Source organism: Cheilinus undulatus, linkage group 21, assembly GCF_018320785.1.
Source record: "Cheilinus undulatus linkage group 21, ASM1832078v1, whole genome shotgun sequence".
Taxonomy (NCBI): Eukaryota; Metazoa; Chordata; class Actinopteri; order Labriformes; family Labridae; genus Cheilinus; species Cheilinus undulatus.
This window is the reverse complement of record NC_054885.1, coordinates 13,360,375-13,376,059: the sequence shown is the minus strand read 5'-3', so window position 1 is coordinate 13,376,059 and position 15,685 is coordinate 13,360,375. Positions and strand designations below refer to the sequence as shown.

The following is a 15,685-nucleotide window of genomic DNA, read 5'->3' as shown; positions in this document are numbered from 1 at the left end:
TGATCTTAGATTGTGAAGAAATAGAATATACTGACGATCTGCTAATGGGCTCTGGTGCTACTACATCTGTGTTAATTCACCATCTCCCCAGTGCAGAAAATGCACAAATATACATCATAAAACTGGTCAGAATGCAGGAAAATAAGTGTTTGGTGTTTAATATTTAAGAAAAGGGCTCCAGTCCTTCACTTATATGATGGTGCCAACTAAACACAGTACATGTGTATTTTACAAAATATTTGGGGAAAAAGTGTTTTTTTCTGATCATCAACTTAAAAATTTGTCTTAAAATTTGAATGGAAAGGCATTTCAAACCATAAACATAAAATTTTATTGGAATGAGTTACAACTGACTTGGATAGATGGTTGAAGCTCCCTATTTCTAGCAGGCCGGATAAATCTAATTCATTCATTTCTGACGGCACCACTTTCCTGAGTACTAAAAATAAGAATCAGGATTTAAATGTAAATTTAGTAGTTATTATTGTTACTATTATGTTTAACCAGGCTGTCTCAACTAGACCCAGCATTTTCATTGTGGCGTACAAATGGTCTAGTTTTCTTTAACGTCTTGCTTCCCAGTAAAGGCTTCATTACATTTACATTACCTTGCCAGGATTACAGCTTGCTGAATTCTCATGACTTAAAATATCTACAGCTTTGCCTCCAAGCATTTTCCATGCTACCCTTACCGCCCCCCAGAAGAAAAGTCATATTCAATACGTAACATTAATCCACTCGAGAAAGACTTGATTTCTGAATTATACAACTTGATCCAAAGAAAACTTCTCCATAAATGGGACAAACCTAAAACATTCTGGGAGGCTGGTATCGGGGTGCTTATTTTGAATGAAACTTGGGAAAACATAATTTCTAAAGTATACATTTTATCCGTTTGTGTTCATCCAGTTTAGTGTTGCTCCACTACTCCAACAAGGAATTGGCAAAGATTTACTCTAGTGCTGACCCAGCCGCCCTCGTTGTCACATGTTTTGGTCATGTAGATCTTTATCAAAGTTTTGGACCTTAGTTTCTTTGAAGAAGAATTGATGTTTTTGAACTCGGATAAAATCTGGTATTATGCTTGGGTCTGTAGGGAAATACTATATGACTTGGTCCTTACTTTTAACACGTCAAAGCTGTTGGAGCAAAACAGAAGTGCAAACATAATCCTATGGACACAGAATATGTGGAAATTGAGGGTAATTGTCACATGCATTATTCCTGGAAAACCCTACATTTGTCAGTGAAATTCTCGTAAGAAAAATAAAGAGGAATGATCTATCTGGGAGTGGAAAAAGAAGTGGTAAAAAAAGGGAACTTGAGAGGTTCACAGTGTTCTTTATATGTTGAAAATAAAACTAATGGGAACCCTGGAAGTGAAAAAAAGTCAAATTTCTCTTTTTTGTTGGTTTGATTGTTCATGACATTCTGGTGATGAACACTGGATGAAGGGGCCCCTTGTGAATTTCTGCCTAGGGCCCCAACAGGATCCAAGACTGTCACTGTTTTAATCCTGTATGTTGTTATGACACCAATGTCAGCGTAACCTTTTTTAGCTGTAGATAAATGGCGTCTTCTGTCACAGAGCCATGGGATCATGACAAACAATGTGTGAGCTCACACTCCACAGCGGAGCCTCTGGGAGTTCGACTAAAGCAATGCATCGACTCCTTGATGAACAGTCAATTTACAGAGAGAGAGCGAGAGAATACAGACGTTGAAATGTGGCATTTTTTCTTCGAGTTTGGCTTATATTACAGAGAACAGTATCACAGTAATGTTAGGTGAAAATTATGCATCGCAGTTGAAAAATATAATGTTACACAATGCTTGCCAAGTGTTTCTAATGGTCCTCATGGATTTACAGGGACTTACTTGGCACTCTGTTGATGGCTCGCAGCGGCCTGAGGACTCTGACTGTGCGGATGGCTGACAGACTGGCATTATGGCCGTCCAGAGAATACTCCATCACCCTGAAGACAAAGGCAGAGAAAGATGGAACGGCAGGGTTTTTAAATCAGAATCAAAAGAACTTTATTTATCCCTCAGGAAATTTCTAGCGCAACAGTTGGTTAGCACACAAGAGAAAAGTAGAGAGAGTATTGCAGATATAAAGTGGAACTACTGCCTGGTGGTTAAATGCCTCTGTGAGGTATAATGTTGCTGAAAAGTGAAAGTACAGTGGTGGGTCAGGGATGGTTGTTGTGGTAGCATGATTGGAAAAATCTGATTTATTTTATAGCATGGTCTAATGCAGGGATGTCAAACTCAATCACAGCAGGGGCCGAATTCTGAATTTGGGTCCAACATGAGGGCCGAGCAGGGTCCACAGTTAACCATAAACTGTCAACCTCATTTTCACCAGCAATGAATTATGGGGGAAAAAAAACCTTAGCACTTACGATAAGGATTTTGAGATTGAAAAGGTCAAAAATGATACGTTTAAAGGCTCAAAATCTGAGATTAAAATTCAAACTTATTAGCTCAAAAGGTTAAAAATATGGCATTAAAAGTCAAAATAATGTTTTTAAAAGGCAATTATATGAGATGGAATATTGAAATCATGGTTCTTAACAGTCAGAATATGAGATAAATTCAAAATCATTGGTTTAAAATGTCAAAGTGTAAGAAAAGCATTTATATTTGGAGTTTTAAAATTTAAAATATAACTTAAAATTTTAAATTGAGGTTCTCAAAGGTCAAATTATGAGATAAAAGTCAAAGTAAGAAGCTTAAAAGTTCAAAATGTGAAAAAAAATTAAAAATCATGACTTTAAAAGGTCAAAATATTACTTAAAAATTAAATTTCGGGATTTTAAAGGTGAAAAAAATAAGATTAAAAAGGCAAAATTATGAATTGAAAATGTCAACAAATGAAATAAAATGTCAAAACCATAACTTTGCATCATAACTGTGGGATACAAAATTTAGAATATGAAATGAAAATATAAATGAATTTTACCACATTCCTGACTTTTTATCTAATTATTTTAACTTTTACTTTAATTAATGTCCTAACTAGGATATTTCAAATCCACATGGTTAAGTTTACTTTTTTAAACTGGAGGAAATCTGCAGACCTTAAACCAGTGGGCCAGTTATAAATATGATAGGATCTGGTGGGCCGGATGTAACTGTACCATGGGCCGGATTTGGCCCCTGGGCCTTGAGTTTGACACCTCTGGTCTAATGGCTTAATCTCTGAGGTGGAGTGGACTTGTGTTTAGTTTAAATAAAACCACTCAAAGCATTTCTTTTTTTTTTTTTTTTTTTGTTCTGATTGAATGTTGTGTCCACACTACTTTATGTTGAGGAAAGTGTTGCTTAGTTCTCATTGGGCTGCTACTCTTCAGAAGGCCCGAGTGGATATACAGCATAACCACATGTCATGTTTAGCTCTGTTTTTATATGGAAACAGGTACTATCTGTTTGTTTTTTCAAGATACTGACACTGATTGATGACAGAAATTCAAATCACAGAAAATGTTTGGATGGATGTCCTCATATGGCTTCCGTACTTCTCTCTAGATGCAATAGACAGAAAAAAGTAGCAATATCTGCATTGTGAGCATTAAAAGCATTGGGATATACTAACCCTGCCATGACGATGACAAAGTCAAGCTGGTTCCACTTGTCTCCAAGGTAACAGTTGGGACCAAAAATACCCAAAGCCACCATCTTGATGACCATCTCCACAGCGAAGAAAGCAAAGATGCAGTCGTCCAAAACCTGAGCGTGATGAGAAGAACGAACAGAAAGACAACATTAATATCTTACACTGAAACTGACATCTTGAAGACAGAAAAGAAAAGAAAAGGTCAGGTCCTTGTTAAATTCCCTCATCAATATGTAGTCTAATTCTGGAAGAAGCTGTGAAAGAGCCAGTGGAGGTTATCTAAAAAAAGTCTCCATTACTTAGTTTTATCCCAGCAGGGAACAGCTCTAGCTAAGCATGGTTATAGCTGCGTCTCAATTAATTAGACATCTACCACAGCAAAGAGAACGGCTGTGTTTGAGTGTAATGAGAGCGTCGCAGCGTGCTAAGAATCAACATCACTCTACAGGAAGGGCAATTCTGAAACAAATGGGGAAAGACAATGAGGAAAGAACAAAAGATGTTTGGAGTGCCACTTTGTCACAATTTTTAATTTTTTTCTTGATTTTCAAATCCTTTCTCAGCACCTAAAACAGAGTAATATTTCAAGGCTGTGAGTGCAGGAGCATCATAATGTTCTTATTTTGTTCTTGTGTTTCTATTGTGTGCTTTAAAGCTGATTATGTGCTATGGGTTATGTGCCATATAATGTATGGGATTTCTGGTTTTCACTGGTATGCGTTTCACCGTGACTAAATGTAACTTATGTGGAGACTCCTATAGTGAACCCCCATTTAAAATTAAATAATACTGTCTACATTTTACATAACCTGGCACATTTAGTATGCAGTATCTAATTCTGCACTTAGAGCCAGCGTCAAAGCAAATATTTTGAATGTCATCTTTTTCTTGGAGTGAAATGAACACCAAACTTTCTGCGTGCCCAGTTATGAGTGTGTGGGAGTCTGACTGACCTGTAGGATGCGGCACCACTCCGACTGGCAGCTGACGTCCTCACAGGGCTGGAACATCCCCAGAGTGACGCAGTTCAGCAGGATCACCAGCATGGATATGTGCTCGAACCATGTGGAAGGGTAGGTTAAGGCCAAAACACATCGATCATTTGGAATCATTCACAACAGAACATGAAGGACTACATGCTTAATACAAGTTAGACAAAAAACAACACTTATGAGTTCTCTTTATGATCTCTTTCTGCTTGTGTCACTTGTTTAAACCCTTCTGGACCACTTCTGTGATTATCTTCTAAGGACAAAGCAGTAAGAGGTCACAGCTTCTTTATTTCAGTGTCCTTTAGTCTACATTTTAAGCTCCAAATATAATCAATCCCTGAGTCTGTGTGCCACACTGGGACCTGCAGAGACAGACATTTGACTCTTTATTCCAAAAGATAATGCAGGGATACATGCCCTGATGAAAAACACTAGATCAGTTGTTGCAACCTACCACAAACACATAAATCCACTGTGGTAGCACTGACAACACAATGGAATACCCTAAACACAACCAGGATATAAAATCCCAACTAATAAACAGAGTAAAAATAGACAGCATATCACCACACCCTTCCCCATAATAACTATAAAACCCAAACTAATTAACAGAATATATATAGACTGCATGTCAACACACCCATTTCCATAATTTAAAAAGCAATCCTTAAGTATTTTTAGCAAGACGAATGGAAGAATTCAAAGAGCAAAGTGTGTCATGATTGTATAATTGAAATATTTTGCTGATGATAGCTTAGAGTGTGTCCAAAACACAAATACACACCAAATACGTGTATTTATCTGGTATGCTAAGTCAGTTGTAGAACAAATAACTTTGGATTTGAATTACCATTCAAGTAAGAAACGCGAGTTAATGACCTCTGAATTTTACACAGATTGCTTCAATATACCAGTAAGAGTAAGAACAAGTCACATACACACTTTTCTGGTCATATGACTACTCTACACTGTGGGTCACACTTACCCAGAGCGTCCATTAGTATTAATTAATCATATTCATAACCATTCACTCTGCACCCATGCAGCACTGGTGTCAATAGGGGGTTAACTGTCTTGCCCAAGAAACCATTGACATGAGACTGCAAGAGCTACTAAGAGACAACCGATTCTACAGTGGCACTCCAACTAGGGTTTTCTATACATATAAATGGATAAAAAATAGTAGCCCTTTTTTAATTCTCTCTGCTTTGCTCCCTTTAAAAATCCAACCCACTGACCATTCCGCAGTAGCCATTTGCCTTCTACATAGTGCTCAGGGTAGGGTGTTAAAATAAGGTTAATTAGAACTATTGCTGGGTTGTTATATGCCGATGTATACAGTATTTGGACAGTGAAAGCAGAGCACAAATCTGATATGCAAGGGTTGAATATCAGGCCCAATGATCTCAACCCTTGACCTCGAAAATCTAATTAGTTCATCTTTGAGCCATGGTGGAAATTTATGCAAAGTCTGAACAAAAAGGGCACAATAAAAGATCATCATCATAAATTGTACCAGAGAAATTAAAGAGTCGATCTTAAGACTTTGTTGTAGATTGTTCCACATTTTAGGAGCACATAAATTGAACACAAATTTACCAAATTCAGGGTAAACCCTTGGGACTTGAAGCATCAGACAGTCCGTGGAGCAGGTTTGGTAATGTTCAGTGGTCCAGTTCAGCATAGATGTAATTTAGGATGGTATACGTCCAATCAGGGATTCACAAATAAAAAGATAAAGGTATTTATCATGTCTCTGTGCCAGAGACGTCCAGCCTGTTCTGCCGGACTGTTGCCCATTATGTTTTATACGGTACTTCATAGAATTTTCAGGCATGTTCAGGCCAAAAATTGAGGCTGAAATAAGTTGTAGACGTGGCTAGTAAATCCGCTTGAGGGCACCATCATGCAGGACGGAGAATTGGCCCTAATCCAGGACGTGCTCTGGATTTCTTTGCATATTACCAGGAGCATGGGAAAATAATATTTTGAAAAATAACTAAGTAAAGAACTTTAGGGTGGAGTAAGGGGTGGATGTGGCAAGTAAGCACGGCTTAAGGTACTGTCCAGGCAGGTAGTAGGGTTGTCACTAGCCCTTAGCTGTGCTATGGATGTCCCAAGGGCCTGAAAACCACCAGTGATATTACCAGGGGTAAAAAGACCCAAATGAAAGAGATGCCATTGAGCTTGACCTTGGCTAGCAAGGTCAAGTGAGCTTGAATTAGCTCCAGCCCTGGGTGGTGGCACATCAGGCCTGTGAGGAATCCTTAGCACCCTACATGCCTTAAACTTCTGCACCTGACTGTATATTTAGGGGCTTTGACTGTTTTCAGTTCACTGCTTCCAGGTAAAGAGACGAAAAAGTGAAATTCTAGAAGAAAATCTAGTCATACTACAAGAGGCAACATGCTTGACATCACATAATCTTTGATCACATAACAACTAAGCAATATTAGCATTCATGTACTCATCAGATAAGATCAGCATTAGCTAAGAACTTACAACTATCATGAGGAAAGTAAAATACATAGATGTCCTGAGATATACCATGACGGTGAAGTAAGTGTAGAAGTTTTCATTGTTTTATGCACTGTTTGTGTCTATCTAGGGCTTTAAACTTTATAGATGCAGCATATCTCCTTATTCTCACAAATTTATAAGACCATATCGTGGGAGACTAGACGACCTGCTATATTTTTCTGTAGAAAAAAAATTAAAAAAAGGTCTCTGCCAGTGAGTGTGCCAAGCTCCCATTGCTGTGGTATGCAGCAGCTGGATGTTCACGCTGACAGAAGCAGCACTACTGTGGGAGGCAGGAAGAATCCAAACCTTGCTGCTTATCCTCTGGAGGCACATTTTAAAAAGAATTAAAGGGAGAAATTAGCCATGGTGCCACCAGTAAAAACAGGGAGTTTTTAAAGGCAGCGTGAGATGTGATGAGTGGTATGTTAAAGGGTTATTCCAGTTAAGAGATGATGCTAAAACCGTAAGCTTTTAATGAAGCAATTCCTCAGAAGCATTATAAGCTCTGCTACATCTGCTACATATTCACACAGCAGACATTATCCTGTGGTAGGAAAGTCTCTAATGCTGTTTTGATACAACACTGTTTTGCTTAACTTGATAGCTAACAAAGTAGTTTGAAGCTAACAATTTGTTAGCAGTACCATAAACAACAGCAAAACTAGCTTACAGCGGTATTGGCTAGCTTTAGTGCTGCGACACATAAATTCTAGTGTCACTCACTACAATGGAGGTTGGAAGTAGCAGTGTTTGCATTAGGCTACTGTGTTGAGCTTAAAACAATCTACAGTCTGTGTAGCTGTCAATCTCTTTGTTTAGTTTTTCCTTAAAATATCAAAATATGCTCATCAGACTACATAAAGAGGCATCAGTGCATACTCTTTCTGTTTTCAACATCCCATTGGGTCAAAAGTCGCCTGTGCACATGGCCACATTTTAAACCATAACACCTGTATTTGCTTGCGTTAGTCTATCAGGAGCTGCCGTTGCAAATGTACACAATTTACACTTCAGAAAATACTTGCAGGCATTGAATACTGACTTTTCAAGTTTTCTTAACTTTCCTTGTACAAATGTGCACTACACAGTTAAGGCAATTTAAAGACAGGAGTATTTATTTAGCGCTGGCATCCCGTAAGTAGCATGTCCCTTTTGCCATCTGAGCTGGGGCAGGACAGAAATTGTGATTTCAGATACAAAAGATCTATAAGTTTGCTGAATGTTGACTTTGCTGTACCTTGTACTTAATGTTATTTGATACACTAACAGCTAGTCAAGGTAAATTAGGTGCTAATGTTGCTAAATTACATCAGTGATTGCTAGCATTCAGTCAAATCCTTCTGAACAAAACCGTTAGCTGGCTAACTTTAGCTGCAGTACATATTTGTGTCCCTCCTATTGTACTGTAAGACTTTCAGACTATAATGTAAGCTAAGGCACGGTTTTATGCTAATGTTAGCTTACAGGTAAATTTTGGTGGACTGTGAGAGTTACAGGTGAAGTTGCAACACTGTTGTTCTTTTCATTTGGTTCATGCGTCAAAGCAGGCCAAATGTAGTACAACCTAGCCACCTGCTACTAGCTATTAGCCCAATGTTACCTTACGACCCGGGAAATACACAACAGTGCTGTGAGGAATGTAACAGCACAGTTTGGCAATACATTTAACTGAGAAATAGAGATAAAGTTATATGTAGGCCGTGTCAGTTAAAGTTGCTGAGGTTGTTGTGCAGTTGTATTGACACTATCTATGTCTTCTTAGCCATTATGAAGGCTTTTCTGATGAGCCTGGAACTTGGGTGACTTTTCAGGGTCTTTAAAGAACAAATTCACAACAGTAACTCCGAACTGCTTTGAATCATGGCAAAAATGTAACCGACACAAAGAAGCGCAAGGATTTCTTCGTAAACATCAGCGTTTTTTCTTTTCTCTTTATACTCCCATAAATCCCAGGTTGTCATGAAGAAAAGAATGCTTAGAGCCTGACTGTGCATCACAGGGTTTTAGCTTTTAAAGACAAAAAGTCCAGGCGATACAAAATAATCTGAAAATATCTAAGAGTTCAGCGGATTAAACTGGCATGTCAAATGCAGCAACGTGTAACAACATTCAGCACAGATTTGTGGGTGTTAACCTGCAAGGAGGGCCAAAGACTACTGGTGCCAGCATGGCTAGTGCTAGCCGCACTCTGCTAGCCAATTTTACAGATACTATGAGCCTGCATTTAGCTGTGTTTTGCTAAAATATCCAGCCAAATCCATCTTACAGTGCATTGCTGATTTGGTTCACTTCCCTTGCTTGGTCCTTATGTGGTTTGGATTGTGTTCAGGTGTGAATGCCCTACGTCTTCTGTACCCCTAGTTGAGAAAAGATTAAATGATTTCACTTTTTGGGATGATTAACTTTCATATGATTGCAATCTCTGAGCACATTTGTATTTCATACGAACATTTGAGCCCCCCACATGTATTATCACCTTCCTACATCCCTGTTAACATCACATTAACTTACAATGTGTGTCGTGAGTATTAAATCTAAGACAAAACCACATTTTCATTTACATGTAAATGACCCTGGGTCAGTCTGTCGCTTTCATCCTTTAAAAAGACACGCATGCACACGAAGTCTAGCGACACAGGCTCGCTCTTTTCTCCACAGATCAAAGATTCAGTAATCTGCGGAATGAAAATGAGAGATTTGAATATTCAGAGAAACTCTCTCTCTCTTTCTCTCTCCCTCCAGTGTTGCTCTGTGCCTCCCTGCGCTCTGCTCTCTCTAATTCCTCTTTAATCTCCACAGTCAACACCTCCTGAGCCCCCTTCTGTCTCCAGCTCTCCCACACACGAGCACACATACACAGCTGTATGCATGCATAGACGCACACAAGCATTAATGTTTAAGTCCTCAAAGTCAAGCCAGGCAGGAGCAGCAAAGGGAGCTCAGTAATGCTTTGCATTTATCAGAAAGCAAAATAGATGCTGGTGTTTGTTTTCTCACATTTTGTTTAGCATCTGTCAAACACCGAGACATTCACATACAAACGCTCAGATTCAGAAACATAGAAATGCTTTTCCATGTAGCTGAGCGCGACGGAAGTGTACTCTGAGGAGCTTTCATGCGGTGGAAACTAATCCGTGCCTGGTGCAAAATGCTCCTGGTCTCACAAGCTAAGGTCGATTGATGCCTCTGCACTCTAAGGAAATCAAATGATGTCCACGCTGTGTCACACTGGATGTAGGGCATTGTTGTTCTTCATGGATTTAGAACTGGGTGATGGTTCAGACTTGGCATTTTCACACTGCAATCTCTGATGTCATGCATAGGGTAAAAAGCTGGTTGTGAGTCATATAATATTAGGGTATCTGACAAATCATCATCTTTTCATCTCTCCCATTTTAATATGCATCTAAAGCTGTTAGGAAGGAATTAGCTTGAAGCCAAAACAACTTTTTGGTAGTTCACATATAAAAATAAATTCTTAGCTACTGTTATGTCAAACAGCAGTTTTGTTTATTTGCTAACTAACTATTTGCCATGGGGAAAACCTTGTGTACTGTTGTTTGCAATAAGATCGGTGAGACAGTAAGCTAACCTTTTTAAAGTTCTCCAACAACCTCAGTCTTAATAATTTGACACTTCAAAACTTTAACAAAGCATAAACTGCATACTGGATACTTAAAAAATGAGCAAACACATGTTTGGAACAGTTTAAGACCACTTAATGTAAAACAAAAAAACACTGAATCATGCTACTAGCCGCTAACTTAGCCTGGACTTCTGCTTTTCTACAAGTTTGAGGAGACTTTTTCTTCATGGCTGTTGAACAATAACATACTGTAAAAACAGTAACATGGATAAAATCTGTATGCACAATCAGAAGTGACGCAATTTGCAAATTGCGAAATGCTCAAGCTAGCTAGCAGCTCTGTTAGCAAATCCTTGACCATTTTTACAGGCTAGCAGACTTCAATAATTACATTTTAACATTAAATAAGTCAAAACCATTGCATTTCCTGAAAGTGTCCATAGCAACAACGTTGAAAGATACACGATATGGACAAAAGTATTTGGCCACACCTGTTAATTATTGAATTCTGGTGTTTCAATCAGACTTGTTGCTATAGAATCAAGCACCTAGCCATGCAGTCTTCACTTAAAAACATTTGTGATACAAAACGGGTCGTTGTGAAGAGCTCAGTGGCTTCAAGTGTGGTACACAGTATTCCACAGTCAACTGGAACTGATATTATTAGAAGGTAGAAGTGTTTAGGAACAACAGACGACCACATAAACAGCGAGGGGTCAATAACTGCTAAGGCACATGATGCATAAAAGTAGCCAATACTCTCTCTCACGTCAGCAAGTTGAACACCAAGTTTTAGATGGATTGATGTAAAGTCGTGGTTCTCAACTGGTGGGTCGGGATCCAAAGGTGGGTCATGGAGCAGATTTCAGTTGGTTGCAACTAGGTGTCTGGGAAAAAAAAAAGGTGTCATAAGTCCTAAAGTCCTTATTGGACATGGATTGATACATTTTATTTTACCCTGTTTTACTTTGAAATTGGGTAAATTTAAATGCTTGATCAATATATAAACTAATTATCTCCTCTTCTTGCAATAAATGGCTACTTTTCCAATGATAATGAATTAATGTCACAAGTTCTCAGGAAAATTGGCAACAATTGACACATGATGATGCGTAAAGAGGGTATGAAATTTGTCAGTTTTGTCCCTTTTCTTTTTTATATCAGGTATTTTGTGTCCAATCATGCTCAAAGCTGCAACATACTCAATTAACTAAACGTGTTGTTGACTGTTTGGAAACTTGGGTCGCGAACTGCTGTAAGACAGACTGGTGGGTCCTGAGGCTGGATCAGTTGAGAACCACTGGTGTAAGCACACTGACACTGGACTGTGGAGCAGTAGAAATGGGTTCTGTGGAGTTTGGGCTCTCCCCCTTATCTCTAGTGAAGGCCAATCTTAAATGCTTTAACATACCAAGACATCTTGGACAATGCTATGCTTTGAACTTTGTGGCAACAGGGAAGCAAGGACTATACAGACATGGTGTGATGAGTCTGGTGTGGAAGAACTTGACTGTGCTGCAAAGCCCTAGAACTAGAACGGGAATTGCGAGCCAGGCCTTCTCGTAACTGACTTCATAAATGCTCTATGGAATGAATAGGCACAAGTTTCCACAGAAAAGCTGCAAAAGGGGTGCTAAGTCCAATTAATTACAGTCCCTAGTGGATGGTTAGGTGGCTGAATACTTTGGTCCATAAAATGTATTTTTTGCGATAAGAGAATTAGCTAGTAGCTGTCTCTGCTCTACTGCACTTATATTTGGGCCTCAAGTGACCTTGCAAAGTGGCATGAAGCCCTCTTCTTCTACAGTGATATTTCTTTTTACTTGTTTTTTCATTTTATTTTTTCACAGTTTGTGCCACCTGCTGCAATACAGTTGAATGGAGATCTCACTACTGAGCAGTGAAAATGCTAAACTACTTTGGTTATGTCTTGAAAATGAACAAAAAACAGCGTTTATAGACCCAGGACTTTACTCTGCATGTTTATAGGAAACGAAGGTCGTGTTCACACCTGATAGTCCGGGGACTCAGTCCGTTTTGGAACAGAAATGGCAACATTGTTGAACTTTCCTTTGGTTTGGTTCACATTCACACTGCTCTCTTGGTCAAGTGGACCAAACTGTCTGAACACCTACAACCTCTGCCCGCTAGGGGCGCTGTTGACACAAACGGCGACCAAAAAGAAAAGAAGGCGTAGAAGAAGACAAAACTCCTTCCTCCGGTCTTTTCTTCCACATAGACAATGAAAAAACACAGAATTTACGCTGTCTTGTGGTTTCTGCTCTTTTATTTCAGCATTATGAGCAGCCGGCAAGATGGTGAGCTGTCCAGCATGTCGTCCTGTACACGAGACGAATAAATCAGCATGGACTACGACGTGTTGCCATGGCTACCCAGATGCCAAGGGAGGTACCGATATGTATTTGAGCGTATTAAATCACATACAGATCCGTATATCATTACGGTTTATGCCTCATCCTGCCTTTGGTTCACAAGTTGGTCTGCTTTGCGTTCACACCTCCAATGAACCGCACCAGGGTTTGTTAGGGAGCAGACCGAGACCACCTGTTTCAGGCGGTCCAGAGTCCGCTTTTTTGATCTGCACCAGAGTTCGTGTGAGCATTCACACCACTCGAAACGAACCGGACTATCCGGGAAAGTTTGGTTAAAGCGGACCAAACAGCTCTGGTGTGAACGCACCCTAAGAGAATTCTAACATTTGAGCCTTGCTGAAGTTGGTTTCTGCCCATCTGATCTTGCACATATTTTAGAGAATTGCAGCTTGCTTTAGTTGAATACAGTGATGGACTGTCCATTTATCCAGAGTAAAACCTCAGTGTCCTATCAGTGGGAACAAAGTCTCTTAACTGGAGCAATTCAATGTGTAGCTGAAGGGCAAACATAAATGACTTTTACCTCGTGCATTTATCCGAGCTTTTGGAGAGAGATTAAATGGCACAGGTAGACACAAACATGCTCAAAATGATGACATAAATCGCGTGGCAGGGGCAGAAGGAAAGCTTGCAAAAACAAGATATATGGAGCACTAATTACATTCATTTCTCACTGAGCAATGAGTACAGAATGACTCAGTCATTATCTCCAGCTTCTGCTGTGCTAAAATGTAACAATATAAGCCATCCAAGGTAAACAAAACAATGAAATATTTGTAATAGGCTGTTAAATTTGCACCACACTCTGTCACTGCAAAGTCTCACACCCACAGCGACTGTGATAACACTTACACACATTCACTAACAGCACACACTAGCACATGAAACATTAACAAATGCATATTTGTATGCTTTTATTTTCTAAGTTTGTTCTCCAATTGGAAAAAAATAATGTATAGCTGCACCTTTTTTATGATCGAAATAACTTCACTGCAGCTTACACACAAACACACTTTGACACAAGCGGCTGCTGATGCAAGACAACAACAATCCCCCTACACAACCTCTTAGGCATACACGGATGCACAGGAGTATGAATACACCGGAGAGGTCTCACAGCGCACACACACTGTCAAGCCCACTCCACGGTGCGTACACAGTGTGAAGCCCACTCCAGTAGAGCTGTCAGGTTGGTGCCGGTGCGTTCAGACAGAGCAGAGGGCACGGTAAACAATATAAGGAGCACTGAAGCACCGCAGAGGAAGAATCGTCCAGTTGTCTTCTATCACAGCAGTTCATCCACAGTTTGTGCACTGATAACTATGATGAAAACACGCTGTTTTGTTGAATCAAAACCACATTAACAGCTGTTCCATCTCTATTCTCCCTCCAGTTTCCCTCCAAGCAGAACCTACCCTGTTCTGCTCCACATCTTAGCATCTTTTGTCTCACAACAAGGTGCAGATCTCGCCTGTCCCCTCTGGTTAGCGGCTCCCTCGCTCCTATTTGCTTCAGCCTGAGGAAAATTTCATGTAGTATCTCCATCCACACAAAGATACAAGTTTGAACTGGACAGGAGGCATGATATTTCTTTGTTAAACGGATGCATTTCAGCGTATTTTTCTCCAGTTCATTTCACTAGATTTGGTGCTTTAAAAGAGGTAATCAGTGCGAGAGATTCAGATCAGTAGATAGTCACACAGCACTTTAACTCGGATATGGAGATGAATGGCTTGTGGGAGATAAATCTATGCATCCAAACAAGCATAGACTGAAGAATGAAGAAAGAAACTGTGCTATCTGCAATACTGAGGTGGGTTATCGGAGTGATTTGGGGGTTATTAATGGAGCGATTGTGGGATACTGATCAATTGGAAAGGGAAAAATGGAAGAAAGAGATGTAGAAGTGTTAGGCTGGCTTATTGTGGAACTACTGTATGGATATTTCAATGTATTTGACAATAGTTTAGATGTTTAAGACAGGATCAAGTTTAAAACCCCCTTATATGAGACCCGAACAGTCACTTTTTAGCAGATGCACTGTCTTTATGATGTTAGTACCCATTCAGTCAAATGAGCTGGCCTATAATTTAGAACCAGGATAGCCTTAATCGTTGTGGCATCTATATCCAAGAGGGTTGAAACTACAAGTAAGCAAACAGTAATGCAGATCTACGACGGATGAAGTGTAAAGTATACCCAATAAATACCCAAAAACGTTTCTCAATTTTATGCTACTTGCTGCCGATATCCAAGGCTGGAGGATCATGTAACTGGGCCTCATGTTCATCCCTTGCTTGTTAGTGAGATATCTCAAAAATACTTTGAGGAATTTCCTTTCAACTATGTGCAAATGTCCTCTCTGATTCAAGGATAAAGTATTTTAATTTTGGAGGCTCCAACCCCAAAAATCAATAATTGGTAAAAGTCCAATAGGGCTATTAGATCAAAGTCATTGGGCCCTATATTGCTTGTGTATCAATTATCACAAGAAAGCTTTATTAAATTTACTTCAGACTTTGCGCAAAAGTCTTCTCTTTTCTATCCCTAATTGATAAGATTCTGGCAGTTA

General features: G+C 39.4%; 1 protein-coding gene across 1 annotated transcript in view; it reads right to left on the bottom strand.

The window, feature by feature from the left end:
• Positions 1-15,685, bottom strand: part of cacna1ha (calcium channel, voltage-dependent, T type, alpha 1H subunit a) — a 211,967-nt gene that overhangs the window by 99,087 nt on the left and 97,195 nt on the right. The window contains exons 3-5 of the mRNA XM_041817429.1: positions 4,573-4,684; positions 3,599-3,732; positions 1,879-1,976 (exon numbers count right to left, since the gene is read on the bottom strand). Of these exons, the coding sequence (XP_041673363.1) occupies positions 1,879-1,976; positions 3,599-3,732; positions 4,573-4,684 (344 nt within the window). The remainder of the gene's footprint in view (positions 1-1,878; positions 1,977-3,598; positions 3,733-4,572; positions 4,685-15,685) is intronic.